Raw genomic sequence first — 15,698 nt, 5'->3', positions numbered from 1 at the left:
CTACACTGTAGTTCCTTATTCTCTCCCCTTTTGGAAACTGTGTGTACCTTCCACCTCCTCCTTCCCAAACTAGGATTTCTCATTCTCATTCCTATCTGAGGTGCTCTCTGTGCCTCACCATTCCACCTATGTCAGAGTCTCCCATGAAAAGGCTCTGTGTTCTTTCCTCACTCCAAGTTCCAAGAGTTCTGCTTGTTCCCCATTCACCATCTTTGACCAAACAATTCAAAATCTATTTTATATTAGTCTTAGAGAGAAGTCATTCAGGGCATTTAAAATCAAGTGTGAGGATAGGCAAAACTGTTATGGTGGGTGTTGTTATGGTGGAAGATGGTAAACAGAACATCAGTCTGGTCTTTGATATATAGAGCTCTGACTGAAGCTGCTGGGTTTGCTTACCAAATGACTTGGAATATCTTCCTTCTCCATTCTCCATACCCCTGGCTTCTGTGTCTCCTCATTTCTCTTTTTAGTTTTCTGACTTTCACCAAGGTCAAGAAGGTTCTGCCTATTGATGCCTAAAACATTTCCTTCAAACAGTGGGATTGATGAGATGCAGCATTTAAGTTATCGCATGACATTCAGACAAAGGAATACCATTATGTTGAGTGTATGGCCTTGCAAACTCAGTGAATAAAGTCGGTCTAGGGTAGAATCTGAAAGCATTCTATATTTTATGGACAAACAAAGGGATAAAACTAGTGAGATACATGATCATAGCCTGGTGCACATGTGCAAACTTAGAACTTTAAGAAAAGTTAAGGGAGGGAAAGTAGTTGTCACAGTACAGCAGTGTACTAGGTATTCATCAATAACTGATTCAAATTTGTCTTGGTTACAGGTAAAATGAAATCATTGGTATTTTACGTACTTTTCAAATAACACTGGTCTCTATGCAAAGAAATTCACAGTGCTGTGAACTGTGTTCTGAATCACTCAATAGTCAGAAGAGAATTTCCGGAATATTTTAGTCAAGACAGTCAAAACCAAGGCATATTTGCAGATTTATGCCATCAGTTCAGATAAGAAATTTTAATAAGTTTGTAAGTATTTTGTTGATTTTGGAGCCATGCATATGAAAGTTTATGCCCATATTACTGTAGGCCAAGCTAGCACTACCAGTTTCCTGGGCAAGTTTATCTTGCATGAACACAAATGCTGCTGCCGATTTAAGCTGCTGTTGACTCTGGCATCCCTAAGTGGACCCAATTTCCATTTAAATTAAAACTCCTTTTACTTGAACTACTTCATAATGTAAACACGACATATTTGTAAGTACAAATATGCATGTAAATTATGTTTCTATTTCGTTTAATGTCCCCTTTTACTCCAGACATGTGTAAAGCAGCCATTTCTTATTTTACGGGTATAAGGATTGGTGGGCTACTGGCAAGAAGCAAACAATATGTCTGCAGCCCGACCTTGTATTGATTCCATCAGTGGTTCTCAACCTATTTGCCACTGGGCCACATTTACAGCTCTCAATGTGTTATGTGGGCTGCACCCATACAATTTACTTCCTGTGTGTCATTTAACAGGATGTCACAAGGGCTGCAGCAGTGTGCAGATTGGGCTGCATGTGTCCCACAAGTTGAGAACTACTAGTTTACATTCTGAAAGCACTAGAAATACACTTATCCCAGTACTTGCCTGGGTAACCATGACAGCAGCATATAGATTCTCACCTATACCTATGCTTGGTAGAATTTGATTATTTATTTATTTATTTATTTATTTTGACAGCTAAAATCAATGCTTATTTTTAAGCATTTACTTTGATTTGATTAATTGAACTGTTCAGGACTGTGAAATTAGCAGGGGGGAGGGGTTATCAATTTAGCATGCATGCATGCACATCACTTGCTGCAGGAGCTGGTGTCCATTCCAGTAAGCCTGTGCTGGGAGGGGAGAGTTGCAGGGACAGGCCTGGTAGTGCCCTGGAGTCCAGTGCTGCTGGCCTCTTGCACTGCCCTGGACCCAGATGGAGCAGGGACCAAATTCCTGCAGAGCCTGGCACAGCCTCTGTGGGAGTTTGGCCCCTGCCTCTATTACATAGGGTCTTGCCTCGGCTCTGCAGGATTTTGGCCTCTGCCCCAGCTGGGACCTGGGTAGAGTGAGCAGCTGGCAGCACTGGGCTTATTGCTACTACCAGCTCTGCCCCTTCAACTCCCCCCACCTCCGCTCCTGTGGCACAACCTTACCAGCATAGCCCCCAGTTTCTGCACTAGCTGCTGCATGCGTGCATGCATGCACATGCACTACTCCCTGACCCAGATTTCTTTATTTCTGTTCTGAATTTATTTTTTATCTCCTTTTATGTACATTTCAGTGATTACCAATGGAAATATTTTTCTGTCAGTTTGAGAGTATCAGGTGAAATTGATGTTTATCAATGTTTGTCAATAAAACTTGAATCCTGGAAGCCTAGCAATACTGCCTGGCATAATTCAGAAAGGAGGAGGAGGAGTACAGCATACAGATTGGCAACAAGTCTTTCAAATTCTCCAGTTTTTCATCCACTCTGTATACCCATCTTTACGAGGTTAACTCAAATAAATATACTCTGGTGCATTTAAATTTCCATGTTTTAGTAAAACTTTGGAAACTGGACTAATTCACTTCTTCCATGGCCCTGGAGATGTCAATTAGTTAGGATTTATGTCCCTGTGAAAATTGCAGTTTTTGGAAAGGAAAATCTCTTGTCTCCTTATTTTATGGCTGTCTTCTGACAAAATTGCTTTTTTACAACTTACCTTAGAAACTTAACAAAGCTACACTTATTTATTATAGCACAACTATAATCTAGTACATTTGGTATCACCAATCACTACTATTAACATTTGTAAGCTACGTTATCTCAAGGCTTTCCTGCTTAACCTAGCTTATAAACTTTTCTATTTCCTTAACTTGGCAGGTTGCTTGATTAAAACATCCTGCTGATACAGCATTTGCAATACTGCAAGATTTACATTGTAGTTGCTTCGAATTTAAAAATGACTTCCGGCATACTGCTTGTCTGCAATTTTACAGCTTTACACAAGGCCTTAAGATAGCTAAGGCTAGCAACAGAACAAGGTCAATATGTTTTGACCCAAATCTAGCAATTCAGCATCAGGCATATGTGTATTGTGCTTTTTCCTTTTCCACAAACAAACTGAAAGATGCTTGTACAAGAGTGATTCCTATAATTTAATTTCAATTTATCAGTCTAGATAAGTGATTCTTAAACTGTGCTTCACCAATTACCTGCAAAGCCGTTTGGTTCATCTCCAAACAAAACCCTTTAAGAACCAAGCAATGGAATTACACAAAGTTGGGAGCCCGTTCAAGCAACTGTAAACCTACAGACTTTTTCAGAAGATCCATTTGGAGACTCAGTTGTCGATGTGTCCCAATGGATTGAGAATGCATTCCAAATTTATTGCATTTTTCTTTTGTTCCTCATTAAGATTTTAAGTAGACAAATAACAGAAGTCATTACTGATTATTTTAGTATCTTTATTTGTGTAAAAAGATAAGAATATACAAGGGGATTATACAACTGAATGAACCATGTCCCCTGTTCACAAAATTAGAATCTAAATTTATAAATAAATAAATTTAGGTGTTATAGATCATTAACTTTAGCAGCAACTGTAAGTTTTGCATTTAAGATGGTATATTTTAGCTTATTTTCTGCATATTGGTATATAGAACTTAGAGATGGTATACGTGAGCATATCTAGATGTACTTGTATGTATACCAGCTCTTTTTGAGTTCTTCATACAGAGACAACTGGTGAATCTGGATTATAAGTGGCAGAAGCAGAAAAAAGAAACAAAAAAGGACCAAGAAAGTACATAGCATTCTGTGTGTCCTTTAATGATTCTACTTTAGAATGTCAAATATAGCTTTTGGCAAGTCTTAAACACAAGTATTGATAATAGCTCCATTTTTCCCCTTCTTTTCAAACTATTTTTCCTCTCTAGCACAATAACAGTCACTGTATCTTCTGTCTTAATTATGTCTTGTTTACTAAAAAGCGTTCAGCATTTTAAATATCATGGAAGTGCTCAGAAATCACTGGGGCACAATGTAACACAGCTGAAAAAGAAAGTGTATAAAATATATGTTGATAACCATCGGAACCTTATGGACTACTACTTCAATATGTAGAGAAATAATGGATGAAAATATGAGGATTTTCTTTTTTACAAATGCTAGAAAAATACCTGGTTTTGTATTTTTTTTCTTTTTTCTTTTTTTTTTACTATCATTGCTTATCAGATTCATGCTTTTTGTTTACTTACAGTATGAAAGAGGCTGGTTTAGGCCATAAACAATGGAGGGGTGGTCCCATTTCATCAAACTGCAAGCAGTGTCCAGTAGTTTATACCAATCCTGTTTGTGGATCAGATGGTCACACATATTCTTCTCAGGTAAGAAAAAAAAAAAGAACTGAATTGTTCATTGTTCTCCAAACCTCCCCAAATATTCAGATATATAATAAAAGTATATATTTATTTTTATTTAAATAGATGCTTGATTTTTAAATGCCTGTCCCAGGCCAGTACCTACCAAATGAATCCAATGCATTGTAAGAAAAAAAGCATGCAATGGCAATAAATCTGCTGGAAGGAAAAAGTAATAGCTAGCAAAAATATATAATACTATAATATTCCCCTGTCTCAGACTCCGTCAAACATCCCACTCCCTCCCAGCTCAGCCCTTCAAGATACAGGTTTTGCATACCAAGAACATTGAAACTGAGTTTTTTAGACCTGCTCAGAGTGAACCCCTAGGCTCAGAGAGCACCTGTTCACAGTTCCCTCTGATAAACTTTCACTAGTTGGAATTGTGGCATAATTGTGTAGGACCAGAGACAGTCAAGCATTTAGATACGTCCCTGACCCTTTTAGAACAAAACCAGCATATTAAAATTCATCCACATGTGATAGGCAGCCATGGCAGAATTTGGAGCAAAGATGTTGTGGTTACATTTACAGGAAAATACTGCAAATAATAGGCAAGCTACTTTGTTCTGGACTAATTCTAAGTTTCCTAGTAGATTAAGGTGAAGCACATTGTAAGCAACCTTGAGATGACAAAGACCTCAACTGTTGTGGTGATATCTGTATTCAGAAGAAAATATTTAAACTCGGAAACCAGACATAAATAAAAGGAATTAACTAAATCCTCAAGTCATAAACCTTACTAACAAAAATGATGGACACCTCCCTTAAATTCATTTCATGCTTGTGCCTGTATAACCTTAGTCAAATTCTCTAATTGAATCTTGCAATTTAATACAGGTCTTAGTCTTTCCTGGCTCAATATTGAAAGACTTTGTTCTCATTCATTTCTAAACTTTAAAAAAGACTCTCGTCCTTACTACCCAAGCTAGAGGAAATGGTAACATAGAGCTTGCAGGAGTATTTACCACATGGAGTATTGGAGTGCCTTCCCCCCTCATCTACAGTTCTTATATACGTTGAAACAATGGGTTGGCAGCATTAAACTGAATAGTATTCCATTTCAAAAATTCTTAGCAGGAAATCATTGGCAAGCATTGTTCTGTGAGATAATACCAAGAAAAACAGATGATGCCAATTGAGGACAGTCTTGTCTGTTCTTGTCAGGTAAGAGCAGGCAAGACAATAATACCTGAAGCTTCACCATATAATATTGTCATAGACTCCTGCTGTTCATTTGACTACAGCAACATATGGTATGAGGAACATTCAGAAATGTTCTTCCCTTACACAGAGAAAAATACAATTTTATGTTTGACTATAGTCCCCCGATATCAGTATATTTGGTCCAACACAGCTGCAATTTGGCTATGCCCATATTGTAGAAGTCCTTGACCTGCATATCCAGAAACTACTACTCTGCTGCAATGACATCATTTTACTAGTGGTAAAATAAATAGAAGCCTGAAGGAGCCACACCTAGTGGACAGGCTGAATGGGGAAGCAGTTCAAAATCACATCTTGTCACTGGTGACTACAATGTGGGATGTGTGTATGTGGCAATATACTGTCCCAGAAAAGATTCAGTCTTCAACTCAGCTTTGCACGGTACTTGTTCTTCATAGCCTTTTACAGAACATAGTACTCCCTCTTGATGATGTTGCCTCTTTAGACAGAGTCAGTCACCATCAATTTCATTATCCCATAAGGAGATGTCATTTTTTACATTTCTTGGGAAGAGACAATTGCAAGGTAAAACTGCAAGATTCGGGCTAAAAATCAGTGGTGAGCTTGTGTCTCATCTTGAGTCACAGACCTGCCCATGAGCTTCTAGGTTTGCTTGAAACCATTTTAAAAGTTCCTTGTAAGCATCAAGGGTGTAGGAAAATACGTAGGAGAGACCAAACAACAACTGCGCACCAGAATGAACGCACACCGGAAATCTATCAAAGACAGAAATACCCAATTACCTGTGGGGGCACATTTCTCACAAGAAAACCACTCTCTCTCCAATCTCTCAGTCCTGATCCTCAAAGGAAACCTACAAAACACTTCCCAGAGATGAGCCTATGAACTCCACTTCATCAACCTCCTGGATACTAAAAATCATGGACTAAATATAGACGTTGGATTTATGACACATTATAACCTGCCTGACATCTGACTCCCCAGGTATCTCTCCACTTTCATCTCCCTTCTCTCCAGGTATCTCTCCACTTTCATCCCCCTTCTCTCTCTCTCTCTCTCTCTCTTTCTCCCCCCCCCCCCCCTCCTCTCCCCCCGCAGGTTATGATGTGTCATAAAGCCAATGTCCCCAGCCGCTGGCTTCTTTACTTTTCATTCCATCCAGGAAGAGCACACACCAACTGCTGAAACTTCCTTAGCCTGACGAAGGGTTTTTGAACCCGAAAGCTTGCTTAATAATTATTTTCCAACTATTTGAGTTGGTCTAATAAAAGATATCAGATTCACTCAAGGAACCTTGTCTGCCCTTGTAAGCATCAAGTCACTCTTCTTTCTTATCACACTGATAACAGATATCTGGTTTTCTGACACCTTTCTCAGGGCCACATATCTTTCCCCATTGTAGATGCCCATTGTCTTAGTTATGTGCCTGGCTTTTGATCTTGCATAATTTATGACCATCTTGTGGAAAGAATCAACTTGAAGTGGCTTCTCTGGGAACTTCTGACCTTCAATTGACCTCTGTGCTGATTCTCCCTCACTTAAATTCAGCTCAGTATTTTTTACTGTGGCATATGAAGAGGATATCATCCCCCAGCATTGTCATCATGTCTCTGAGTTTTCTCTAGGGGTCAGGCTTTTTTTTTTTTTTTTTTTTTTTTATGGAGACACTGATCACTGCTTTGATTTCATTCTCTTCCATTTTTCACATCATCAGTGACCGATTGATTTTTGATATATCTTCATCCAAGTTCCATGTAGACTTAAAAAAAAAAAACCTCTGCTAAAAGGAAGTACATTGCCATATAAGTATTTGGATCTGTGAAATCCATGGGGCCATAATATATCTTTAAATAGGTCAAGCTAGATACTCTCTTAGGACATGTCCAGACAAGCCCACAGGTGCCTTTTGCCACATCTCAAAGCAGTTTGAGACATGGCAAGAGGCACTCAGGGAACAAAAAATGTTTTTGAGCACTGGCTCAAAATTTGAAACCTGGATATCCAGGTATCAAAATAAAAAATGGGGGGAAAAAAGTGGGGCAGGTCAGGGACCATGCCCCGAGGTAACTGGGAGGGGGTCCTCCAGAGAGACACTTTGGTTTCTGGCCAGTGTGTCTCTATGGTGCCTTTGTTGTCCCAGCATGCGTGGTATGAACCCTTAGCATGCTGGGGCAAGCAAAAGTGTGGCAAGTATCAGGAACTGGGCACTGTCATGGGTAAGTAGGGAAGTGAGGGTGGGGGGGTTTGTGGGTGTGGGTGTGTAAGGAGTGGCAAGAGGATGTAGGGGGTTGTGAGGAGTGTGGGCAGGAGTCCTGGGAGGTGTGGGGAGCTGTGGGGGGGATGTACAGTCTGTGGGTGGGTTTACGGAGGGTCTCAAGCAGGAGCTGCCACATGCCTGCCCCCCACCCACCTCCCGCAATGCCTGCAGCAGCAGCCATCAAGGCTGTAGCCCAGCTGTAGGCACGGCCAGTGGTGATGCAGCACTGTGTGACCTGGGCTCTGTACATGCTGAATGGGTCTGGCCCTGCTAGCACACGGCTTCTCTGCACGGCTATGCTAGCGCACGGCTTTGGACAGGACCAGGAAAGCCATGTACTAGCGGGCTGGACCGGGTCAGTTTCATAGATTGTAAGGCTGGAAGAGACATTGGAAGATCATCAGGTCCAGCAGGAAAGATAACTGGGGGTCAGGTGACCCCAGCAAGGTGACTGTCTAATCTCCTTTTGAAGATTTCCAGATTAGGTGATTGCACCATCTCTGGAGGGAGCTTATTGCACAGTCTGGACACCCTGACTGTGAAGAAATATTTCCTAATGTTGAGCCTGAATCGATCTTCCAGGAGTTTGTGGCCATTATTCCTGTTTTTCCCCTCTGGTGCCCTGGTGAACAGATGCTCACTGAGCCCTTGATGTACTCCCCTGGTATAGCAGTAAGTTGCTACTAGGTCCTCTCTCAGCCTTCTTTTCCTCTGATCATATGGATGGCTCTTCTTTGGACTCTCTCAAGCTTGTCCATGTCCTTGTTGATATGAGTGCCTCTTAAAAACTTAGGAACTGGAAGACAAAGGAATAGAACTCCATTTATTATTTTTAATTTCATAATTTTAATCCAGTCACATTATTTTTGAAGCCTGCATTGTGATTTATGATCACTTTAGATTGGGAGTGAGTTTTTTATATAATTTATAACATTTTGAGCAATATGCTTATTCACAGTAAAGCATAGTTGGTATGTGTGTATAATATAGAAAAAATATATGTTTTTGAAACCTACTGATTTCTTACTGACCAGCGTTCCATTGATATTATTTAGTATTTCTGTTATAATGTCATCTAGAGGCCCTCTTCATCATCTAGTTCTCAGGGATGGTCTCTGTGCATACACAGAGCAGAAGGCAGTCTGGTCCCAAAAATCTCACTTAAAAATAAATGACAAGCAAAAATGGCAATGAAAATAGATTACCAACAAATTCTGAACTTTTTTTGAAGGCACAGTATTAAACATCACATTTGATCCCTACTGTCGTTCCTCATTCCCCCCGTACAAGTGCCACAGCGAGCCTGTACTGTTAGTTCTTCTAGTGAGTTTCTTTTTCCTTCTGTCCTAAATGGACTCCAGAGGAATTGCCTTAGTCTTTGGGATGGAAACAAAACAAACACAGACATTTCAAAGTCCCTAAATGCCTCCTTATTGCTTCTTCCTTCTACATGGAAGCAGGCAAGACTCCTGGATGCTTTCTCAGGAGAGGCCAATTCTGAACCTTTTTTCAGCATTGTTTGTGTCTGTAAGCCATGTCTCCCCTGCAGTAGGGGCAAGTGTAGTATGGAGTGCAATCATAGTATCATTGCAAAGTAAGGCTAGAAGGAACTTCATAAGGCAGGGGTGGGCAAAATACGGCCCATGGGCCAGATCCATTGTAGCCTGTGGGACCCCTAAAAAATTTAGAAAATATTTATCTGCTCCTGGCTACCTGTCAAAGATGACAAGAGCCACAGGCAGTAGAACCCAGGGGGAGATGGCAGCAGGAGGCAGAGCCCAGCCCTGCCCCATTTCCAGCCATTTCCCTGCCTTCCTGCCTGTGCACTGCTCTAGCACCACCTAGCTGCATTGCTGAACTGGGAGCATGGGACTGTGCCGGTACCCCTGGGTGTATGGGTGTGTGTTTAGGAGGGCCCACGTGTGTGTGTGTGTGTGTGTGTGTGTGTGTGTGTGTGTGTGTGTGTGTAGGGAGGGACTGTGTGGGTGTGTGTAATGGGGTAAGAAGGAACTGTGTATGTGTGCAGGGAGGGACTGTATGTATGTGTAGGGAGGGACTGATAGTGTTTGTGTGAGTAGGGAGGGACTGTGCACATGTGTGTGTAGGGAGGGATTGTGTGTGTGTGTGTGTGCGCGCGCACGCATATGTGAGTAGGAAGAGACAGAGAGAGGGAGACGGGATTGTGTGTGTGTTCATATGGTGAGTCCCATATGCACACCTCACCATATATAGACACTCACCCCCCCCACACTGCCATACATGCAGACCCCCATACCCACACCCCTTCACACACCTCAGCCACCCTCCCCCACACACAGTCCCCCACAAACCCCATACCCACCCACATGTTCCCTCACCCCACACCTTTTCACCCCCCACAAGTGCACCCACACCCAACATACCCACAGACCCCCACAAACTTATGCCAACCCCCCCCACTTTCAAGAGTAAGACTTCATTTTAAGCTATTGTATACAATCACCTCTATGTACACTACATAAACACATGTAAACCAGGACAAAAACATTTTTTTCAAATTAAATTAATGAATGTTTTAGATGTTCACGTTTTAGAATATAATTTGGTATTTTTCTGGTTCTGAGATGTCAAAACCCCTTGCTAAAAGGATACTTCTGGGGCAAGGGGAGGGACTTCTGGTGGCAAAGCTCAGGAGTTAGGAGGTGGGACTCCCAGTCTCAAGATGGTGACTGGGGGCCTGAGCACCTGTCAAGGGGTGGACCTACTCATGCAGCCCTTAACAGCTTGCCAAAACTTGGTAAGGGGCCCTCTGCTCTAAATAATTGCCTGCCCCTGTCATAAAGTCATCTAGTCCAGCCCCTTGCTCAAGGTGTGATTTTTCCGTGCCTAGCCCATTTCAGCCAAGTGTTGGTCTAACCAGCTTTTGAAAGTTTCCAAGTTGGAGATGCCACAATTTTTCTAGGTAACCTGTTCCAGTGTCTGACTACCCTCATAGTCAGAAAGTTCCTTCAACCTAAATTTCCCCTGATGAAACTTGAGGCCATTACTCCTCATTCTGTCCCATGGAGAAAAGCCCATCTCCATCCTCTATACAATAGCTCTTCAGTTATTTGAAGTCTTATCAGATCTCCCTCTCACTCTTCTCTTCTCCAGGCTAAATAACCGTAGCTCTTTCAGACTTTCCTGATAAGTCTGGCCTGTCAGATCCCTAACCATTTTGTTGCCGTGTGTTGGACTCTTTCCAAACTATCCAATTTCTTCTTGAAGTTTGGAGCCCAAAACTGGACATAGTACTTCAGATGAGACCTCACCAGTGCTGAATGGAGCAGAAGAATCAATTTCCTTGATTTGCAAGTGATACTCCTGCTTATAAAACTCAGTGGACATGTCTACACCAGACACTGACTGCACAGTAGCCTGATACTACCGCTCAGTAGTGTCGCATGGCAAAAGCTGCGCGAAGATGCTGCTGTGCAGTAGTATTAGGCTATTGTGCAGTACCATCACTTAAAAGGCATTCACCAGTGCTACTGTGCAGTAACTATGGTTACTGTGCATGTATTTAGTACTTCTATATGTATAAGCAACTACAAGATACATGTGCAGTAACCACTGTGCAGTTGTGTCTCATGTAGTCACGGCCATTATGCTGGCTTTTTGGTACCAAAAGCATATTGTTGGCTAATATTCAGCTTATGATCTACTGTAACACTTTCTTTGTAATGCTGCAGTTTAGCCAATCGTTCTCCAGTCTGTATGTTGTAAATGCAATTATTCCACCCTAAGTGTAGGACTTTACACTTTACACTTTACACTTGTCCTTGTTGAAACTCATCTGATAAAATGCAGACCATTTCTCCAATTTATCCAGGTCATCCTGGACCTTAGCCCTACTCTCCAGTGTATCTGTAACTCCACCTAGCCTGGTGTCATCTTCTTTACTATGTTGCTCTTGATCCGATTATCCAAATCATTATGAACATATTAAATGATAGCAGACCCAGGACAGACCCCTGGGGAAATCCACCTGATTCCTTCTCCCAACTAGGCATTTATCCACCTATTATTACTCACTGGGCGTGTCTACATATGCCCCTGACTGCGCAGTTGTTACTGCACAGTAATTTAGCATTTGCTTTAGTATTAAATGTACTGATAGTACTTGCAAGTGATACTCCTGCTAATACAACTCAGTGGACGTGTCTACACAAGACACTTGACTGTGCAGTAGCCTGATACTACTGCACAGGAGCATTGTGAGGCAAAAACTGATGGTACATTTAGTAGTAATGTAAATCAGTACAGTTTTGATTGTATCAATACAATAAATGTACTAATACTACAGCAAAAGCTGTGCTATCTGGCACTGTATTAATTGGCATGTTCTATTAACTGGCATGCTGATCGACGAGGCAAAAGCGAAACCGGAAGTCCCACTGTGGCACTTCCGGTTTCACTGAGTCCCGCTTTACCACGGCCCAGAGCAAAGCAGCCTGCACGGGACCACACTTCCTGTCCCCTGGCACACTGACACCAGGGAGTGAAAGCTCTGGTGAACCAGACATGGCGGGAGGGGCGGCAACCCGAACAGGCAAAGACGCCTCTCAGGTAACCGGCATATTTGATTAACCAGCACTCCCCATTCCCCATGGATGCCGGTTAACACAGCTTTTACTGTACATTTAGTAGACATGTACCTGACAGTAGTTTGATCTGTATATTCTTAGCTTTTCAATGGGAATGGGATGGGAAAGAAAAGTAAGGAAGGATGTTTCTGGTTTCAGAAATATGTTTCAGTGTCTCCTAAACAGCTCCATTTGTCCTATCTTTTATGTTGATGGTGATTTCACATTTGTGTTGTGTTGAAGTATCTCAGTATACTGAGTACAGACTGTAAAACACTTCCAGATAACTTACTAGCAGCGATAATGAAATAAAAATAAATAAAGACATACATAAGTCTGCCTGCCTCACTGTAACAAGTTCTGGGAATTTGTGCAGATGGAAAGTCAAGATTATATAAATGTATTTATACTGAGAAATATGGCAGTGGTTCCATATTTACACAGAAATATGTCTACTGCTAACACTGAGTGAAATTATTTGCCTGTGTTTTTCATATAGTGTATTTGCATTGTGCATAGTGAATACACTCAGAGTTCTACAACTTGCTGTTAGTGGTGAAATCATTTTAACTGAGCTCAGATGTGTCATAAGTGGATAAGTCAAACTTGAGTAATTTTGTGTGAAAACTCACTTGAGGCTTGATTTTTACCAGCTATATTTGTGCTGATTGGATCTGTATTTAGTAAGAGGTTCTCTTGAGTGAGCCTTCTATCTTTAGTTGTGGCCTGGCACATATGTTATTTTAGGGAGATACCGGGAAGGGTAAGACACATACACATGCATTTGCATAGGTAGGACCCTACCGAATTCCAGGTAGAAGTGGGCTGCGCAACAGCTTCTTTAATATTTCAGGTTCCCTTATGTTGCTGCCTCCCTCCCCTCCATCCTCCCCACATCCCCGGCCAGTGGGCTTGCTGCTTGCTGCTGACTGGCTAGGAGGCAGAAACAGCGCCGTTTTTTAAACAGCGGTGTTTGCCTCCCTGCTGATCAGGAGCGAGTGGTGGGGGCCCCCCTGTTAATGGGCAGGGCGGGGCACATGGGAGAACCTGCAAAATTAAAGGAGACACTGCACAGCCCACTTCTGCCATGAATTTGATAGGGCCCTATGCATAGGGTACCCACATTATTGTTTGTATCTGGTACTCTTTTCCTTACTCCACATGCAGGATTCTAGGGGATGGATGGAACATTTATTCTGCTTCTCTACTAACATGCCAATTAGCATTGCTAATCTGTTTTGAGGAGTAATTGCCACTCCCCAGGAGCAAGAGGATTATGCCTCTGTGCATTTTCAGGGTTTTTCCTTAGGCTACTGAACTGTGGGTTCCTCCTTAAACAAAGTTAAGGACAAAATTTAGGCCTAAGCAAAATGTATACAAGCTTTTTTTTTTTTTTAATAACTATGGGTAATCTATACTAGTTTACAAAAATATAGGGGTTTTTTTTAATTGTTAAGTTTTCTGCATTTGCCCAAATTTTATGATGCATGTGTATTAAAACCATTGACAGCGCACTCCCTGAGATCGGCTGTGCACCCCCTGGAAGCGCCAGCTGTGAAACTGGCTGCTAGGAAATCCCCCCGGTCAGCGATTGGCTTCTGGGGGACCCCCCCTTCCCAGTTGGCAATCTGATGCCCCCCCAACTCTGGAGGCACCGGTTGCCCATGATCAAAACAGAGGTCCATTTAAGGTTATTTCAGGAGCTCTATCACTCTTTAAATTGACATAAAAAATTATATTTTTGTCCCTTCACTCCAGGCAAAGTTCATTTTGATATTGTCATTGAGATCCAGTAAGAGCTTAGTATTGTACTGTAATATACCTACTTTCTTTTACTGGAAATGTATTTGTCAATGACTACTGCAAATTGCACAATACATTTTCTAAACACAAGTCAATAAACAGTATCAGTGTTATAGAACTAAGCAGTATAGCAGTATAATTTCCCAGTGGATGCTGTTTTGGAAATATTATACCCTTCTCTCTCTCAGGTTAAACCTGTACTGTTTGCTGCTTGAGCTAACTAATTGTAGAAAGAATAAATATGCTTGTGCTTCCAAAACGTAAGGGAGATCATAACTAGTAAACATTTCACACAGGAAAGGTTAATTTCAAACTGAGGTCCAGAGAGTGTTCACCTACCTGACACTGATTTCACTGGAAAACCCTGTGGTTTGTGCTGTGTTATAGAAGAATATTTGCCTTATAAATAGTAACATTCAACCAATATAAAGAAAAAAAGTTAAGGAATTTAAGTGCCATTGATAGAATGACTGGAAAAGGGGGAAAATACAAAATGAAATAATAATAAAAATAAGCATCCACACCTTTGTTTTAGTTACTAAAATAATGTTACACATCTCTTACTTTTCTTTTTCTTTATTTTTATTTTCCTTTTTCACTCTCTGCAGTTCTTTACTTTCTGCATTTCTCTTAGTTTACTCAATGAAGTAGACTACTTAGTTTCTAATCAGCTTGAACTACGCACTTTCAGGAGCTACCAGAATTCAAGAAATTGTGTATTTTAAGTATAGCTTTAATCATTCGTAAGTATGTGGCAGATTCTGTTAGTCTTAAATTGAGTGCTAATTAATTTAACCTGTAGATTTTAATCTACTACACAGCCTGTGTAGGTGCAACAGAATCTAGCCCTAAAGTTACTGATTAGCAAAGCTGTAAATATTTTTAAACGAAAACGCTGCAGGAACAAACTACTTCATTTTAAGAGTTTCCACTTGCATTTTGGTTTCACTCTAGCATAGTCTTGGCAATAAGCCCCAGATCAATTTTGTGGCTTGCAGCAATTTCCTCAAGGATGTCAAATCCTTTTCATCTTAAGAGTGATTTTTTTTGTAAAATTGCTCTCTCCTATCTGCGAAAAGCATGCCTGATTGATGGTATGAATACAGTTGTATGCAGTTGTTCCCAGAATGGTATATATTGATGTAGCACTTAACAATAATGATTTTTTGAATCAGCTGAAAAATTCCAGTGATGATCATAATTATAAATAGACAAATTTGGCCTTTTAAAGTTGTATGAATGAATATAAGTATAGAATATTATTTTATAAAAATGTAATGGATCCCAACTGACTAAATCTAAGGGATGGGATCAAAAAGAAAGGAAAGAGAAAAGATAACCAGAAAGGGTAAAATGTAGGTGTGGTAGGTATGGATTCCCGATGATACTTTACT

General features: G+C 41.0%; 1 protein-coding gene across 1 annotated transcript in view; it reads left to right on the top strand.

Annotated features, from left to right (window-relative positions):
* Window positions 1-15,698, top strand: part of SPOCK3 (SPARC (osteonectin), cwcv and kazal like domains proteoglycan 3) — a 345,817-nt gene that overhangs the window by 165,787 nt on the left and 164,332 nt on the right. Inside the window, exon 4 of the mRNA XM_014518612.2 lies at window positions 4,293-4,419. Within this exon, the coding sequence (XP_014374098.1) occupies window positions 4,293-4,419 (127 nt within the window). The remainder of the gene's footprint in view (window positions 1-4,292; window positions 4,420-15,698) is intronic.

The sequence above is a fragment of the Alligator sinensis genome, unplaced genomic scaffold (genome assembly GCF_000455745.1).
Source record: "Alligator sinensis unplaced genomic scaffold, ASM45574v1 scaffold49_1, whole genome shotgun sequence".
Lineage (NCBI taxonomy): Eukaryota > Metazoa > Chordata > Crocodylia > Alligatoridae > Alligator > Alligator sinensis.
This window is presented reverse-complemented; position numbering and strand designations above follow the sequence as displayed.